Source organism: Aptenodytes patagonicus, chromosome 5, assembly GCF_965638725.1.
Source record: "Aptenodytes patagonicus chromosome 5, bAptPat1.pri.cur, whole genome shotgun sequence".
NCBI classification, from domain to species: Eukaryota; Metazoa; Chordata; class Aves; order Sphenisciformes; family Spheniscidae; genus Aptenodytes; species Aptenodytes patagonicus.
In genome coordinates, this window is record NC_134953.1 from 63361319 (window position 1) to 63380981 (window position 19663).

At 41.6% G+C, this 19663-nt stretch overlaps 1 protein-coding gene across 4 annotated transcripts in view; it reads left to right on the plus strand.

Moving 5' to 3' along the window:
• Positions 1-19663, plus strand: part of LRP8 (LDL receptor related protein 8) — a 206908-nt gene that overhangs the window by 118420 nt on the left and 68825 nt on the right. For all 4 annotated transcript variants that reach the window (XM_076340176.1, XM_076340177.1, XM_076340178.1 and 1 more), the window contains exon 3: positions 11537-11659. In XM_076340176.1, coding sequence (XP_076196291.1) covers positions 11537-11659 — 123 coding nt within the window. The remainder of the gene's footprint in view (positions 1-11536; positions 11660-19663) is intronic.

Below are 19663 nucleotides of genomic sequence, written 5' to 3' on the forward strand. Positions count from 1 at the left end.
GGCAAATTAGTCATTGGATGCAATTCATGTCTTCTTTACAGAGCAGCTAACAGAGCTGTAGAAAAGATAGCTTCACAGGTACATACATAGGGACATCTGTGGCAGTGGTCTGTCTAAAGATCATTAAGAACCAGGGTCTAAATTTTTTTTATCATCTTGGATGTTCCTAATGTGTTGCTACCTAGTTAATTCAATGCAAGTTCTGTGGCATACCGATTATTACTTTCCATTTTCCATTTCTATTTTTGGTGTCTGAAGCAGTTAAAGAATTCAGGACAAGGCATGCATGGTCAAAAAGGGAAACTTTTTTTTTTAATAATCCTACTCCAAAAAGTGCCATAATTTTGCTAAAAACAAAGCAAATGGAAAAAGAGGATAAAGCTGAAAACACTGGATTAAGTCTTTAGAAAAATCCCCACTCCTTTTATTGCTATTGACTCTTCATTCTTCCAAGACTGTGCAATGGGCATTTTAATTGTAATACTTTAGCCTCCCAGAAAAGTAAACCATGGCATGTGGGATTTTTTTAGCCGTATAGAGCATTTCTTGCATTTTTCGCCCTGCAACTTATTGATTAAATTAGGAACAGGAGAAAAAGAGCAAACATTGATCCAGTATTAAGCAACTGGACTGTGTATAGAAGTGATGTTAAATGTGATGTTGCTTCTAATAAAAAATAAATAAATGTAGCAGAACCGGGAAAAGTAACAGCTTCATTTCCCCTGCTGTTAGCTGCAAACCAGAATGCTCAGGTGTGTTACTACACATGTAATTCCCTAATCAGGAGCATAGACCCATGTCACCTTTCCCTACTGGCTACCCACATGGATTTGTGCACAGAACTGGCAATGCTTTCTCAGTCATCCCAGACCTGTTATGCTTCTCTTGTCCCCTCTCCCTGTTTCCTACCAACAGAAGGCATTCTTTTGCCACTGAGAGGATTGAGTCTTCAGGTATATGATTTAGATCATTGATCCTGACTCTTGAAGAGCCTTTGCTTTTTTCTGTTTTTTCTTTTCTTTGGATTGTTAGGGATTGTGAGCTTTGCATTGAGTTCTGCTGGGTTTCCAGTGTGTCGTTAGATTTGGGTAATTTATATTACAGGTCAGAGATACCTGGGCTTGTTAGCAACTAACACTTTTTTCCGAAACGTATAATGCTTGTTCATAGGAATGTCATATGCGTGTGTTTTACCACACTTACAAACACAGAGCTTGCAGGTGTAAATATCAGGTTACTGTTTTTCCACACAGCTGTGGTAATAGTATGCAGCCTGGACCCATGTCAAGTTCTGCAAAACAGGGCTTAAATGGTATATATTTCTCTTCTGGCTATTTTAAGGCTGAGTTGTAGAGGAAGTGACTTTGCCTGCAATTTTTGGGACTCCCAGTGGGTAATCACACTGCTCTGCTTTTGGTGGCAAAGGTGACTGGTGAAATTGCTGCTCCTTCCCAGCAGATGTGTTTTATGCTCTCGCAGCCCATGTTGACCGAGTGACCTGGGCTACAAAATGCATACACAGTTGTGCAAGGGCAGACTCTAGCAGTGAAGTGGCAAACGTGCAGCCAGGGGTTGAGGATTGCCAGAAACGCCTGACGCTGATTTTAACCCTCAAGACAGCATATATCATGCAAGTGCAGTAAGAGCATGACGAGGGGGTTCGTCATAACTGGGTCTGTGCAGAGTTTGGGACTCCTGGATTTACCTCCTGCATGCAAACTTGATTTTTAGCGAACTTGGCACGAAATTCTGCTAAGATGCCATATTTTGCTTTGGTGTGTTTTAACCTCATAGTATGTATACCAAATTCAGGTAATGAGAACTTAATGTTGTGTCTAAGCTGTGAAGGGCAACTTCTGCAACATGGTGTCTCCCCTAGAAACTCCAGTGTTTTGATGCAACAGCATAACCCAGGCAAGAAATAGTAGCCCTTCAGGCTTTGGGGATGTTCTTTGCCATCTTCTCCACTGGTCTTGGAGATTTTGTCACCACCACCTGTGAAAAAGGAATAATCCTTAACAACATCAAATAGAGTAGAAATCTTAACTATATAAGAAGGCCCTCCTTTTCCTGATATCCCTTCTCAGTATTGCTTAGTGAAGGGATCTGCATTCACGTCCTTAGTCGTCATCTTCCTCTCCTTTTCTGAATAACTGAAGGCAAATTCAGCCTTAAAGTATGGCTGTTCTGTTTCCCTGGTGCCTATCTGACAAGCTATAGGCATGTTTGCAGGTGGGAACCAAAATAGCTCCATGAACTTAAATTAACAACTTCTGCTTTTTCTGCCATTGCAGAAATGGCCTTCAGTATGTTTTGTCCTCAGGAAGCCTGGCTTTCTGCATCAGGGGGTCGATTGTATAACCTCTCTATGGAGAGGGATAGCCATTAATAATTTGGGGATATCAAGAGTTTTCAAGCTCCAGGGACTGCAGCACAGTATCAGCCTGGCTGAAGAGTCCAATGCTTGTGATCACTCCCAAGTTTCAGAGTCTGGGGAATTTTTCACTGTTTTCACGTTTCTGTCTGGGAACATTTTCGTATCTCTGTGACCATCCTGGTGAACAGCAGTATTTATAGGTGCCTCCTCGAGGCATGTAACTCTGACTTAGGCAAGAGTTATAAAACCTAAACTGAAAACAGACATCATAGGGTGTCATAAACACATCTGTGTCCAATTTTGCACAGAGACCACTGAGGCCAATAATTATTCACGGGCTTTGGTGATGCTTCATCAGGGTAGAATATGGCCCCTAGTGTTTAATTCCCAGAAATAGAAAGACAGAATAATGTCGAGTGCCTCTTGAGGAATTTGCAGACATCCTTCATTGTGAAATAACGTACATGTAGGTGCCACCCAAGAGCTTGTGTCTTGCAACAATGTCTTGCCGCTTGTTAAAAGAAAGCAAAACAAAACCCAGAGCAGACAGACAAAGCTGGCAATTCTGTCAGCAAAAGTCAGTGTGGATGAACTTTAATCAAAGAAATGTTTAGAAACAAACTTGGAAACTCAGAGCATACCAAATCCTTTGAAGAGGTCGTGACTGCAGCAATATGGAGTTCTGGAAACACATTCAACTTCCACAGCAGAGTGATGGTTGCTCTTTTCCGTAAAGAGGAAATTTTGACTTGAGCTTAAGATAGCGCACTAGCAGATGTGGCTGAAAGATGTCGGTCAGATCCTTGGCTAACCCACAGATTTGCTGCATGACTTTTGGCATGTCATATAATGTCTCTGTGTCCATGTACCTGTAACTGAGAACATGCATGACTTGTGCATTTCAAGTTCACAGATCTCTTATGTAAGAGGAGCAAGCTTTCTGATAGTCCTTTTGTACAGTGCTACCTTGCATAATCTTTGTTGTAATAAAAATTACATTTTCTGAAACCTGACCTTGTCTGTACACTTGCCAGCCTCCTTGTGACTGTTGCTGCTGTATGAGGATGAGTGTCAGTGAGATTTTGTCAGTGGGTATGTTTTGACACTGAATGGCAGGTACTTTTTCGCACCTTCTAACTTGCCACATTGCAGTGAGGTTGGTCGGTAGCATCCAGAGGTGACTGCAGGCTGGACAGGGTTGTCAGCCTATTTCTGAGCAAAGCTGGGGGTGTTTTTAAGATGCTGGTAGGAAAATCTGTCCCTTCCTCTGCAGAAGGACATGATTTTTCAATTCACAAGTAGAATGGGGGGGAGGATGGTTGGTTTACTTGTTAGGTTTGTTGTTTGTTTTTCTGGTTGTGGTTTGTTGTTTTTTTTTTTAAAGTCCAGAGACTTGAACACTGAGGTGATATGGGTTCCTGGAGAATAGCAATGTGAAAATTGTCACAAAACCTGGTTTTGTACAGCTTAAAAGATCACTGGTACTTTATGAGTTGATCTTTAAAAAAAAAAAAAAAAAAAAGAGTGAGAGAGAGAAAGCTGAAGGGAAAATGAAGGGAGCAGATGTTGGAGGGAGCCTTGTCCGAAGGAGTGTGGAGCACGTTCCTCTGAAGTCAGGCAGTGCTTGAGCTCTCTGCCCAGGCTGTTCCCAGCTGCGAAGCTCCCCAAGACAAAGCCCCAGAGCCCTGCTGAAGCCTTCGAACTCCAAAGGAGAACTTTTCTTCAATACCCAAGTAGCATGTTTTACAGACCTCTAATGCCCTTGAAGGAGCACGCCAGTCCAAGTGGTCATTTTGTCCTTGAATTCTCTTCTGGGATTCCTGCTTTTCGTACTGGCGAAGCATGGTTTGTAGGGACAAATGCTGCATTCATTAGACTAACTTGTGTATTTGGCAAAAAACAGCAACTTTTGAGCATACAGCCCCTTCTTGAAGTCTGAAATGGCAGCAGCAACCTGAGGAGAGGTTGTAGAAAAATTTTGTTCAGTTTTGCCTTGATTACATGAATAAACTTAGCAATGAAGGCATGTATTTGTTAGTTGAAATCACTTTATTTTCATACATGAGAACAAAATGCTGTTTCAGTGTTCTGTGTTTTTTCCATAGCTTTCCATAGCTTGCAATTAGGTGCTGCCATTTTCCTCACATTGAAAACTCAGTGTTAAACATGAAAATGTATTTTAATAAAGAGGAGGTTTACACATATTACCATTTAAAATGCACAAAGGTGGATACCTTTGATACTAATGAAAAATCACAGGTGACATCTCTTTTTCTCCTTTTAATTTAATTGATTTGATTAATCAGAGGAGCTAGTTTAGACTCAGCAGCTGCATGTTTTGGTTACTGTAATAGCAGCTTCAAGCAGTCCCAAACCTTCTGACTAGGCTTCTGTCAATCGGATGTTGTTTTCTGGGGCTGGTTCAGAGAGTCTTGGGGAGAAGTTTCTTTAAAATGTATTTCTGGTGGTGGAATATCAGAGGGACTGCTGTCTGTGTCTGAGCACCAGCTGTTTGAGGTGATCTGATTAATCTTGCTTTATAAGTGTAATTGCCTGCTGAGATGGCAGCATCAAAAAAAGTGGCCAGATTCAGAGGGTGGTTAAATATTCCCTTTCATTACTTCAAGGTGTCCTTAGTTGTCTGAAAATTAAAATGACTCGACAGTCCACATCCACTAGTATTTCCTGACATTTCAACTCTTGGATCTTACCTGTTGCCATTTTGTAGCTGCAAAACGACATGTTCTCAGGATTTCCTATGCCAAGGATTTGGCAGCAAGGGGCTGCCTGCAGCCGACCCTGTAACCCTGGCAGAGGTGCTGCCGGTGGGATCAGGCTCCCAACACATGGTGTTTGGGTGCCTAAAGCGGGGGCAGCGGGGTATGGCCAGGGGTGGAGCACTGTTTGCCCACCTGCTGTGACCAGGAAACCACCCCCGGGTGGATTGTCCTACACTCCCTGTCTCCACTTCCTCCTTTGCAAAATCGGTACCATGTTAGTCAACGGCGTGAATTGAGAGTACTTGGGCTACAGTATTGTCAGATGTAGGTTAGGATTTTCAAATCTCCTGAAGAGGACTAAGACATCCTTTGGGTATATAACCTGGCCAAAGGATTTGGGATCAATACCAGAGACTTTTTTTGAAGGGCAGGGATACTGACAAAGTATGTGGTTACGGCTCAGTCTCCTGCTCCAACAGTTTTCCAAGTTTGGGAGTACATATCAAGTTTGCAGTAACTTAACTTCACATTTTAAAAGATTAAGAAAAGAATTTTTTTTCTTGTATCGCTGGGAATTTTTGTTTGGGAGTGGCATCTGCAATGTCACGGTGGCTGTTTTTGTGATCAGGAGTTGACTGAGGTTATAAACTGAAGATGTCTGTTTGCTGTCAAGTTTTGCATAGCCCAGAATCTCTCTCAATAGCTGAATAAGGAGCCCAGCTCCTACCTTTCCCTTGGTAAGCAGAAAACCTCTTTGGGCCTAGCAAATGGTTCAGGTAGGGTGAATTTTGCTCGCTGTGAGACTGGATTAATTGAGGTCCTTAAGAAGTGCAGAGTGAGCCATAATGATGATGTATTTTGCTCTGGGAAGAGCTAGCTTGTGGCTGATGTTACACTTCAAGCTGCTGTTGGCACCTCTTAGGGCTGAGTGATGGCGATGGTCTGTCTTAAGCGCCTGAACTTGTGTGATGCTGCTGCTCTTCTTGTATGGTGTCTTGTCAGCGGCTCTGATAAGCCACTGATCAAAGTTGCCATTGAAGTTTCCCAGCATGAAATGAAACCCTGTTTTATGAATTTCAATTTCTCTTTCTGGCCTACCATCATCTTCCCATTCTCACGTCCTACAAGGTTGTGTTATTTTACTGCTGCAGAAGGATCACAGCAAAATTTTTGTTATATGGCCTTTTACGTTCTTTTGTTTTTACAGTGGCTTGGGTGAAACTAGTTTCCTCAAGAAGGCTGAATATGAGAACAGATACACAGTTTGACAGAAGATCTGGTGTTGATTCAGAAGTTAAAATAGGAGCAGGATCTGTGTAAAGGAATGAGGGTAGTGGAACAAATGAAACCAAAGTTTTAGTGTCTGGGGTTTTTGCTCATTTGTTTTTTAATCCCTAATTGCCGCCTTCCCTCTGCCATAAACCTACCTTGGGTATGAGATGCAGAAGCTGCACAGACCCAGCTGGCTGGCAGCACATGCCGCAGACGGGCCCGATGGCCACTTTCTGCCCTCATTTCCCTCTGCAGAGCTGTAATTTTGATTGTTCTCTAGTCAGCTACCAATTTTATGAAACTTGTAGGAGTAGGCATGTTTTTCACATCTTTCCCCCCTTTCGGAATTGGTGGAAATTGGCCAACAGTTACTGAGGGGGGCAAAGCGGGGAAAGAGCACAGTCTTGCGGGGTCTTTGTGGGTTAACACTCGAGGATGCTCCCATCAGCCTGGTTTTTTGTTTGGATACACAACCCAGAGATTGAACAAAACCCTTAATCTAAAAATCCTGTGTTTAGAGTCTGTTATTACTACATAGGGGTTAATTCTCTTGGGGGGGGGGAGAATCTTTGTATTAATGGTCCTTTACAGGCAAGTTGTAATCAGAAAATGTGCTTTTGTATGTGCTTTTATATCACTGCTGCTGTTGAACAGCTACAGCTTTGCTCATAGAACTGTTGCTGATAAGAGAGAAAATATGTTCGCTCTGCTCTTCAGCTGTGTTGGTTTGGGAAAATTACGAGTAGAAAAAATGAAACTATTGTAGTGTGGTACTATTGCTTAGTATTACAGATGTGCAAAATAGGAATAAGCAAGAGGCATGAATTAGAAATTGAATCACAGAGGGCCTGGTATCTTATATAAAGAGTAACTGTAAAGATGTTCCTGCCCCATAAAGCCTCTAGAACTGAAGGGAAAGTTAAGTGAGGTTAAGTGAAGTGACTAAGGGCTTGTGGGGGCGGTGGTAGGATGTTGGGTTTTATTAGAAAGAGGAAGAAAGATTAAATCCCGGACCTTCCAGTTAGATTCAGATATCTGTTTGGCTTTAGGGTCAGGGATTTGATCTTTCAGAGAGAGGTATTTTTGGAAGTTAGAAGTCACATTTAGATCATCCCGTCCCTGCTCCTAGCTAGTACAAGAGTTGTTCCTTTCAGTATATATTTATTTCCTCCAGTCTAATTATACATATCCCCAGTGATTTTTTTTTTTTTTAATTAATTCCCTCTATAAACGTTCATATTCTAAACCAGTCTCCTTAGGTTCTCTGCTTTTAATTTGCTGCAGGGATGAACCCTGAATCCTTACTTGCAGTTCAGGATAAGAGATGTGAGTAATGGAAAGGAAAAGGATGTTTTGCAAAATGAGGAACCATGTTGGTTTCATGCAGTTTAGTTTAAAATTCAGTGTGTTAGGGTATTTTTCTGTCATGGCTGGATAAAGTTGAAACTTTCATTTCCTCCCTTGCCTTTCTTCCTGGGAGAAGAGAAGCAGGACTGACTTCCTTTGCCCAAGCCTTCCTTTGGAAAGCTGCCCAAGCCAGGGCTCATCCCCTGTGGGGGCTGAGCCCCATGGCTGCACAGGCACCAACTTCCACCCTGGAGTTTCTGACATATCTGTCCAGCTGCAGATGTGAGAAAGGAAAAGCAGGTACCAAAGGCAAATCAAGCAAGAGTCAAAAGAAAGGCAGTCTCTTTGGTGTCACTCTCTGCATCCGAGCAGGGGAGAACATGAAAGGCTCTGTGTACGCTTCAGTAGCCTTCTCTTTTCTTGTTCCAGGTATCGGTTTGCTCCCCAAGGAGCAGAGGCGCAGGGATGCTGTCGCTACTTACTCTTGTTTGTTTATGTTCATTTTGAAGAGACGTGAGCGGAGCTGCCTGGGCTGCTTACGGCAAAGGAAATGGATCTCAGGGGAACAATTAATTCTGCTTGGCTATTTCTGAGCCAGGTGAAACAGTAAAATGAACCTGTGTCCTCCCCATTGTCTAAAAGGGATGTATTTATTTATTTATTTTACATTTTAATGCACCACGGACAATTTATGGTGTGAGCCTCAATGAATTTTTAATAGAGAATTGATAGAAGAAAGGTGTATAACATGGGAGATTAATAGAAAAGGTTATCAGACTTGAAAAAGGAAGAAAAAGACAGAGCTGATATTTTAATTAACTGCTCCCTGCCTGTGTTGTGATCCCAGAGACATGACGATTGAGTGCCAGAAGGTGAATCTGGCTGGAAATAAAGTGATTCCAGTCTTGTATTAGAGGTGAGAAATGAGACAGTGCTTCAGTATTCTTGCAGTTTGAATAATCTGGGTTGCTGTTTGCAACACAAAGCAGAGTTCATTGGAATTAAGACAGTCTGCAGAGCCGTGACCCAATGTGTTAGAAAGTAATAGTAGTAAAAAAAAAAAAAATATATATATATAGTATCTAAAATATAAATAATAAAAAGCAGAAAGAGTAAAAAAAAAAAAGGGAAATAGTAGAAGTAAATATAATAATCATAGAAAGGTTTGAGCTCCCCCTCCCTTAATCCTGCTCCTTTAAGAGATTAGACATTTTAGGTTCAAACAAAGGACCAAATGCATTTGTATCCTGCTGATTTATCTGGCACGGGACTGTTGGACCTTTGGGTGGGCATGCGGACAGGGATGACACTTTTTGGTTAGGCTACTGCTGATGAGCGGTTGTGCCCAACTTCATTTTGCAAAGAGGAGCTGCACTCAGGGAGCACATTAACACCTTCCAAATGACACCCCTGGACTGTCAGTAATGCTTTTCTCCCCCTTTTGTGCATCCTGGCAATCTATTAATTGTGCTGCCGAAGAGCAGTGTCAGGGGAACAAAGCAATCAGTGCCACCATCTGCTGTGAGCAGGTTGGCCATGTTGAAGGGAATGCCTGTAACGCTCCTTTCTGTGGCTGACCCCCTTGCTCGCGCTTGCGTCCACATGTTCCGGAAATAACAGCGATCAGAGTGTTAGACTGATGGAAACAGGGGAGGTTTATTTTGAGGTGGAAAAGTAGTTGTGTTGCTGTTTGGATCTCTAGAGAATAAGTCAAAGGACAGTTTTCCTATGGAAAACAAGACATTAGGACATTGAGAGAGCTAGTATAAAACTAAATACATTTTAAAAATTAAGTTTCTTATGTCTCTAGTATTATACTAGTCTCTGCTTTCTGGATGAAGATGTCATTGTTTCATTTATAGATGCCATAACCTTCCCCTAAGAGCAGGTACTAACATTTTAGCCAGTCAGCTTCACAGCGAGCAGGACAGTGCTCCGACTTCGGTTATACATGCATATCCCATCAGTATCTGGTCAGATTTTCTGACCATTAAATACATCAGATTAATTAAATCAAACTTGCATTAAATACACCAGAAGTGATGTACGATAGCCAGTTTCACAAGTTTTGGTTTTCCAACCAGAGATGTTCAGGAGAAAGTCTTTTCCCTCTGATAATGGATGTGCAATGTCTTTGGAAGATCAGACTAGATTCTTAGTATGACTGGTTTCTTGTAAAACTCTTGGTCTGTATGGGGTTGGGGTTTTTTTCCTATATTAGTTCATAATATCTGGTTCTGAATGACTGAAAATTGTCCCTTCCCCCCCCCCCCAAAATCTGGCTCATTTAGCAACAGAAGGGGAGTAAATGTATGTTCTCTTTATAAAAAGTGCATCCTGAGAGATTGTACAGCTGCTTAGTTATACTTTGCAGCGTTTTCCTGCTGGATGCCTGTTCAGGGAAGCTGCATGTTTTGTGTACTAGAAAATGAGTACTTGATTTCAGTCATGTAGACCTCTCCAGTACCTCACACAGTAATGTTCCTTGTTTCCTGTGTGGGCATGTGACCGATATGTAACACGGCTCCCTCCCTGACAGCAGCTCATGTAAGAAAAAAAGAAAGGAAAATAAAAGATCAAACCCTGGAGGCTTATTTGTTGCATTTAATGCTTTGAAAATGTTTGCTGGAAGCAATATTGATGTAGCAATGATGTGTGCACATGACATATCGGGGAATAGCTGTCAAGCTCAAACCTCACTGTGAGGGCAGCTAAGTGGTGGAACAGATTGCCCAGGGAGGTTGCGCTGTCTCCATCTTGGGGGTTTTTAAGACCAGATTGGATAAAACCCAGAGTAACCTGGTCTGACCTCAGAGCTGACTCTGTCTTGAGCAGGAGGTTGGACTTGATGACCTCCTGAGGTCCTTTACTGGGATCCTATTAGATTGTGAGCAACTTTGCAGAGGGAATAAACAAATCTTCTCCCCACCTCCACTTCCTATGTAAATTGATCATTAACAAAGGTAGATACCAGTTAGCCATACAGTCTTGCACTTCAAGGGTGGTAACACTGAGGCTGAGCCATTGCTCACAGCATGGCTGTTCAGTGCAGTTCCTAGCAGAAAAGCCACGGAAGTCACCATTGCAAAAGCAGTGAGTGACTGGTAATCACGTTGACACTGAGGCCACGGACTGAAGGGGCCGTATATCTGTAGATTACTTTTTCTGCTGCAGTGGAAAGATGCTGACTAGTATTACAGGGCACTGGTGGTGCTGCGCCACTGGCACAGAGGAATAGACCAAGTAATTGCTTGAGTTCATGTCTTGCATCTTTTTCAAGCCCTAGATTAATGCAAGCAAAGAGCACAAAGTGGTTGACATTTAATGAAATGATTTTTAGTGTTTGGAGGAGTGCTTTATGATCATCTACTATGGTGACAGATGTACTAAAAAGCCATGAATAGATTGCATAGATAAAAACATTACTACTTAGATTATAGTACTCCAAAGGCGAGACTTGGTTGTCTTACCTGTCTGTAAATCATGCAGCACGCTTTCAGTTCCATGTAGGCAGCAGCTTTTTGTTGTAAAAGCCTTAGAAAATTATTTTGAAAAAGAACATCCCTGGTTTTTGAATGTCTGGAAGAAGACATAAAAGAGTGAATCCATGTTAAATAATGGAGGGATAAGAGTTCTAGCAAGAAGAAACACCCATCTTTGATACCTGTTTGACTCTGTCATGCAGAAGCAATGTTGAATGTGAAATGAATCCTCTCAATACAGGGTAATCAGTATAGTCCTTAGTGGTATTAGAGGCAATGGAGGTCTTCTGCACTGCTTATATTCATGCTAAGTACTTTCTTCTTTTTTTTTCTTGCAGCAAAGAAAACTTGTGCCGAGTCAGATTTCACTTGTGACAACGGCCACTGCATCCCAGCCAGGTGGAAATGTGATGGTGAAGAAGAATGTCCTGATGGGTCAGATGAATCAGAAGCAGCATGCAGTGAGTAGCACAGAAAAGTGGTGTTTCTCAGATGTGTCTTATCAAAGCGTAGAGAAACTGGATGTGTTATTCCCAGCACTTGCACGATGATCTGTCAACTTTTGCTTCTGTTAGAACAGAAATTAAAGACACAAAAGATTCAGGTCATTGAAAGCAGATGGCTTCCAAACTTTGAAATGTACCAGTTTTCCAGACTATGATACAGGTAGCACTATCTAGCGTGTATTTCTGTCTGTAACAGAATTGAAAACATCTCTAGCTCTGTTACAGTTTATCTGGTTGTAGGGTTCGTGATCAGCAGCAGTGCATGAAGATTCACGCTCACCTGGGATCAGGCCTTTTGGAAACTCAGATTTGCAGTGTTTTGCATGGTAGCATATTGGGATTTATCACTGCAGACAGCACTTCTGTCATTACAGAGGAACTTTGCAATTTTAGAGCATTGCTCAATTTTTTTTTTGCCTCCAAGAACAAATGAAGAAAAAAGTAGCAGATGAAAGGTGAACAATGTAAAATAACTAAAGCTGAGAGTAAGTATGACAGATGTTAACTGCAGGTAACACCTTTTAAAAACCCATTGATTCGGTAAGTAAAAGGACATGCTAGATTTTCATGTAGCACATTTTATCTTGTTCTTTTGACTCTGAGGAGGTCCATTCATGCTCCATTGTTCTAGAACTGTGAAGGGTTGTCTGATGTTGAGTTGAAGGGAATCCCAGGGATATTTTAATGACAACACTAACTAACATGTAGACTTCTATTTGCGTGCTTACTTACGTCTACAGATTTGTTCTTGGACAGACCAAGAAACTAGTACAAGCCATTCTAGTGAATTTCCGGTCATGTACTTCACAAATATATTCCCATGAGTCAGAAGCAGTTTTGGAGGAAGCATTTTATTGGATTTCACCAGAATGGGGCACATAGAGGACTTCAAAATTAACCATACTTTTTTTTTTAAGCCCAGTACCAATCCTACTTTCTCTCTAATTAAGAAAGATGAATGTGCTTCTCTTGCATAAAATGAATGTAATCATTTTTGCAGTCATATACAGGCTACAGAAAAAATTACTTCAGTAACTACATTAACATTTTTATGTACTGTATGTGTTGGTCTTTCACCCTGCATCCTCCTTAGTCAAAAGCTATCTTATTAATGCTACTTCCACTACCTGATTGGAGGGGGGCTGAATAACTAAGCAGCTCCGTTCCCTGCAGTCTCTGCCTGTAAATCTCTTGTCAGAGGTCATAGCATGGACTGTGTATAGGCCATGCAGCGCTAAGATCCCTGACGATTTCTCTTATTCATCTTCCATTCCTTTCTAGCCATTTCACCTTCCATTTTTCCCCCACTTATTTCATCCTCTGGGGAAACCAGCCTTAAATCCTAAGTAGCGCAAAAGAGACTTGACCTGAGCCTCTGACTGTTACAGTACGGGACTGCCATCTCGAGAGGAAAGTAATTTGTTCAGGTTTGTGTGATTTTTTTTTTTTTTTTTTTTTTTTTCCCCCCCCTTCCTTCTGCTTGAAACCTTCTAAGAGACTGAAGTCTGCATTTCTGTGATGGTTCTTCTGTTCAGAAAAATAGATGGCCCTTGAAACACCTCCCTGCTGCTAATGGGAGTGGGCCAGTGTCACCTCGACACAGGAAGAAGTTTGTTCCCATTCTGTAGCATACGCCTAACAGATGAATCAGGAATTCCTAGTGAAAGTAGCACTACCTGTATGGACCAATTCTTAATTTGTTTTTTTTAAATACAAGGGCTTTGAAACCAGCTGAAAGACTGTGGCGTGTAACTGTGCCATATTTTATTTTTTTATAGCTGTCTCAAGCAGATTTACCATGCTTTGCCTCAGCATAAGATATTTAGGTTTTATTATGAGTTTTAGCCAAAATAGATCAATTTTTGTGTGGTGGATGTGTGAACTTGTGTCTCAACGTTCACAAGATACTTGATACAAGCCTATGTCTGACTTGTGGCTAGCTCACAAGAGAAGCCAGTGTTTCTGTCTGTACCAAGTAAAAGCTTGCCTTTGAATCTTAAAAATGTCTGCAACTAGAATTTTGGAACTTTACTTGTTTTATAGGATTATTCACATCTGAAGTTCACGCTTAATCAGATGAAGATCAAGTAGTTTTAATCTTATGACTGTTGATAGCTATAGGCTTTAATTTGCACAGTAAGGACATTCCTTCCAGATGTTTTGCATCCTTGTCAAAGTATGTGTCATCTCAAAAGCTGATCCGATCTGCTCTGTGAGGAAACAGAATCAACCTGGTAACACATAAGCACAGTGCTGGTTGTGGGGTTAATTCACATATGTTTGCAGGTCTTCCTACCACCACTGGTCAAGACAGCAGTGAGTTAAAAACCTGGTGGACTATTAAACAAGAAACTGGAATGTTAGGCTTTGCTCTTAATTTGTAGAGTTAAAGTAAAAGGTCTAGCTCTTTGTATAAATGTTATTTAAGGGCAAAGAAGAGGCTGTAATGACAGACAGAAAATGTAGTGAGAAGCAAAATGTACAGTTGGACATTCCTGTATGGTCCTCCCTCCAGTCCCATTTTCTTTCTCCCCAGTGAAAGCAAGGCTGAACTTACTCCCTGTAGCTGAGGAATGACTGCAGGCCCCTGTGACTGTCTCATTTTCCTGTTTAGAAATGCAGCACAGCCCTTTGGAGGAGTCTGCACTGCGGAGTTTCCCTAGGGAAGGGGCAGGTTGGGAAATGGAGATTTCTCACCTCTGGCAAGATCGAACTGCTTTATAAAATCAATTGCTTTCAGACAGACCTCATAATTGCCAGCACCTCTGCCAGGATCTAGGGTTATTCCTCAATTAATGCAACATTGGGACATTGTCCATAGTCCATTTGAGCTGGGGAGGTTAAGAGCGTTGATAATACTGACTGTTGCATTTTAGGAGTATTTCCAGTTTAGAATGTGGTGAAAACAAGGCAGTTCCTCTCAGCATCTAGCCACCTGCTAAATGGCTTTTTATTTTCTGAATGCTTTTGTGGTGTGTTTTTAAATACATTTTGTGCTCTCTTGCTGGTAGTTAGGGATGTTGTGTTCCCATCTGTAATGCTCAGTTAAAGGTAACAGTTTGCGGTCTTTTTTTTTTTTTTTTTTTTAGATAACCCAGCTGCAAAACCAAAACAGTACTTTGCCTTTTGTTTCCCAGATAACTGAAGTTGCTCAGCTTTGTACCTAACAATATCCTCTCTAGGGATGTTACCCATCCCCAGGTGTTCAGGACAGCATGACCTGTCTCCTGTCGGATAGGTAAGATGGCATCACAGCTGGCCTGACTTCTGTTGGACCTGTGATGTCTGGGACCTTTTCTGCTATTCGTGCAATTATTTTTTTAAACTGCATTTTTTTCAAGCCACTGAATGTGGCTGGGAATTCTCAATTAATGAGATCTATAGGACTTCTCCCTGTTGTGGGTTTTGGTGCTAGTTGAAGGTTGACTAATTTCTAGCATGGGCTGATATTGGAGAAGATGGTTATCCAGGCTTTTGGTTTGAAATGGGTCACTACGAATAAGAAACTGCATTTATTTCTTCATTTTTCTTTGAGCCAGATCCTTAACCTACACATACTCTCACATCCATAGGTTTGTTCAAGTGAATTATTCATGTAACATGTGAGTGTCACCACTAAACCTCAGTGTTCTGCCATCTGTCAGTTTTTCAGTGCTATTATCTGGCTGCTGAATTTGTATTTTTGTTTCATTTTTTGTTATGAGCTGATCTGTTCAGAGGCATCTTGTGGGCTGGATCTGTTCTCTCTGAAGTCATCATCAGAAATACTGTCAGTTTAGGGGGGAGGTGTGTTTTATATTTTTTGTTTCTGTGTGGAAGCAGAATGAGCCCCTAAATCAAGAGAAGCAAAACCATGTGAACTCAGAAATTAGTGCTATCTGCACAGGGCAGAAGGGACTGAATTCACAATTTAAGAAGTGTTGACTGAGGCGGGGGGGGGGGGGGGGGGGGGGGGAGGAATTAAAGAGAAGAAAGTTATTTTGAGAAACATCCTTAATAAATGAAAAGAAATGGGATGGTGGGTGAGAGGGAGCAAAGAAACACCATTCAGCTGTGCTGCAGCGGTGCTTCTGGTGGGGAAGGGGAAGAGTTAGTACTTGGGCATGCCAACTTCCAGCCTCATCTTCTTTGACAAAGCTTTTCTAGATTCAGCGATCGCCGGAACTAGGCCTCTGTTCAGGAAAGGTTGGCTGCTTGTACGTAAAGCAAATGAACCACTTTGGCCTCACAGGATACATGCCAAAAAAATAGCCGGGGGAGAAGCAGGCTTGTCCTCCTGTTTGACATCAGCCATTGCTGGTTCTCCCTGCCTGCCGTGAGGGAGAGCCTAGAGTGGGTGCAAAACTGCCATCGTTGGAAGGTGCTGTAAAATGATAATGGATTTCATCTTCGTCGTGCCAGCTTGTTAGTATGCAAGGAGCCTCCCCATTTAAATCATTAAAAAGGATAGCAGAGTATCTGAAAGTAGTGGGAGTAGAGTTAGTGCCTCTGTCAGCCCAACGCCTGCGACTCCCACATACCTCACCAGCAGCTGTTTTGAGATACAGAAAATATTTTTGACCTCAGAGTAGGCTCGAATGCTGAGGATCTTATAATTGTTTGCTGCAGGGTTATACAGCAGCACGCCTCTGCCAACTGCAGGGAGATCTTTTGTAGCCTACATGTACTCTCCCATTGGAGAGCCCGCCGTGGCCAGAGCCCCGGACTTATTTTTCATTGCTCTTACTAAAAGCATCTCAGTGTGACTCGGTGATTGCCCTAGAACTGTGGTGCAGCTGCTGCTGATATACACAGGCTTTGCTTACGCCTGTGAAAAGATTCCTCACTATTTTCTTATCCAGTTTCTTGAAGCTGAGAGAGGGGAAAGAGAAGTAATTTTTCTTACTGAGCTAACAGAGACCTCCAGCAAAATGAATGTTATCCACCTAATGCTGTTCCAGCACAGGTACTGAATCATTCTGCTTTTTTACAAGAAAGAAATTTTAAATTTCCCTCTGAAGTATTTTGATTATTTAACTAGTGACTTGAAACAAAAAATCTTTAGAGAAAAATAAAACCAAATGCTAACAAACAGTAACAGCACTGATGGGAACACAAATTTAAGGAATAGAGCAAGTGAAAATCTAAGCTGGCAACTCTTGCCTTAGGACATTGTATATATAGTGAGATCGAGGAATGCAGGCAGCATAAACTCACCACTTATGTCACATATCTGATAAAGAAATTCTCCTAGTTAAGAGCAGAAATTATGGTACAGAAAGATGTAGTAGGGTGTTATGAGGAAGAAAAAGAGAAGGAGACACCTGAATTCGTATTGCATTTAATAGTTGGATGATTTAATAGGGCACGTTTAATAAGCAGCAGTCCTGGAAATAGATTTTGAAATGGAAATGGAATATAAAATCAAACCCTGAATGTTGGTTTGAAATACAGTACCAGTTCATGCAGTCCTCTTTATTTTGAAGTACATCATGAGCCATTCAGGGAGATTTATCCAAACTTGACGGTTATATTTTTAATGGGTATTTTCCATGGTGCTAGGCACTTTGTGTGCTGCTGCTGCATATGTTGATCTCTCACAGTGGTGATCAGTTCTGTCCTCATTTTCTATTAAGTTGCCCAAATGCAAAATTCTGTAATTGTTGTCAGTGCTGATGGTATTGCTCACCCCACAATGCACAGCCCTCTCCTAGCTCCCCATTCACCTCAAAGGATATTATGTCTCTGTTATTCTTCTTTGATCCAGATCTCCTGCATGACTGAGTGAGTTTGGTGACATTACTGCACTTTTGTGGAAAGCGACTTAATATAACTGTTCCTTGCCCTTGAAGAATTTCTCCTGGAGAAGGGTGGACTGTCTCATTCAGGGCATCACATACACTGGGCCATTGAACTTCAAGCAGCAAAAGAAAAAACTACGCCAAATCAGCCAGGCACAGCCAGATACCAAGTTTTAGGACCTGGGGCAGTAACAGAGAGGATTCTTCCCCCCCCTGCCCCCAGCTTTAAGAGCAGTTCTGTTTGTATATATGTGATAAGATGGTGGGGGGTTGTAAATGCAGTGGAACATGTAAATTAAAGACCATTCTGTTGGATTAATTTGTTACAGATCATTCAGGAATTGAATAAGGTGATGTTAAAGTCAGGTGTACAGGTGTGCATTTTAACAACACTCCCACTACACTAACTGGCTATTGCCAGCATAAAATACAGCAGCTTTGATAGTCTTGTCACTGTCCCTGGTGGGCTGTTGGGAGCACTGCTGGATTACAGCAGCTGAGGACCGCGTTCCCGGTTTTCACTGCATCTGTAAAACAAATACAGGATGAGTTACAGGTTGCGGGAACACTTCGAGAGCTACAGGATCCTCCTGGCAACAAGGCACAAAAGAAGCAGTCTCATTTTCCAGATGCCCAGACTGGTTTGTAGGGCTAATGATGAAAGCTTTGATTTGTCAAGGTGATCAAATTTATTGAGACAGAATAAAATGAAAACACCCTATGATCATCTCTCCATAAAGTCATGGAATAATTTAAGATAGAAAGGACCTCTGGGGGTCATCTAGTCCAATCGCCTGCTCAAAGTGGACCCCTGTCCTCATGTTTGACCACCCTTATTAATGAAAAAGAAATCCCTATATCTCATTAGAATTTCCTTTGTTGCAGGACGTGTCTGTCACCTCTCATCCTGTCACTATGCACCTCTGAGAACAGTCTGGCTCCGTCTTCTCTAGTCCCTCCCATTTTGTAGTTGAAGGCAGCAATAAAATCTTCCTTTAGCCTTCTCTTCTGATGGCTGAACAAATGCTGTTCCCCCAACCTCTCCTTGTATGTAGTCTCTCATTTCAGATTATTTTGTCAGATAATTGGAAATGACACAATTCTACAACCAGGATACAGTTTTTGCATTGTTCACTCACCTCTGTCAAAGCTTTACCACATCCAAAATATAACTTAAAAATTAATTCATTTTTATGTCTTTAGTATGCTACTTAGCTTCCAGGTCTACTTAAGCAGAGGGTTCCCGACTCTCAAAAACTCCTTTCCGTGGAAGTGTTTAACAGTACACTAGAGATGGACAAGACTTGTTGAAGCCTATTAGCAGACTAGTAGTTCCCTACGGATCGTGGCTTATAGTCCAGTGCAGATTTTTAAAAGTCCTTTTTATCCTAAGTGTATGTAACTCTTCAAAATCTCACAATTGTACCTTTACTCCTGATTTAATCATCCTGTCTCAGCCAGTGTATACTTGCTTCCCAAGTGCCTCTGGTTCCTTAACCATTGTAACTGCTTTGAATGCTTCCAGGTGTGTCCTTATTGAGCAACCCCAAGTTGGCCTCAATATCCCAAAGGACACGAAACCATAGGGACTAACACAAGAAGTCTTTGACAGGGTGAGGAACCACATCCAGTTTTTCCTGCATCCTGTTCCTTTTCTTGAAGTGTGAAATTATCCTTTGTACATCAAAGGAAATTCAGTGAACTCAAAGCCTTAGCTGTTTATCCCTAGTGGTGGGATAACTTTATCTGTGGCTCATGGGCAGTGAATTACATCTCCTTTTTGATGATTACATGGCTTTGGTGATCTCAGCATTTTACTCACCTAGAGATGTAAATGAATTTAGGGTATGTAATGATTGTGCTCCAATTCTACCAGTGCTAAAGAGTTCTAAGTAATACCTGTTCAAAACAAAAAGTATTTTTCCTTTAAGGGAAGATGTTTACAGCTTATATCTCAGAAGTGACCTTTTCAGAGGGCTGAGTCCTATAGGAAAACCAATAGAAAATACCTATTGGGTCTTTTCTGATGTTTTTATTGTTCTTTTCTTAAGCAATGTTACCTTGCGAGAAAGTCACTTTTTCATGTAGCATTGCAAGCTTTGACATTTGCAGTGTTCCTGTACCTCAGATCGACTTTGAGCTTTTTCTAGTTGACTGCTACAAAGATTTAAATGCTGGC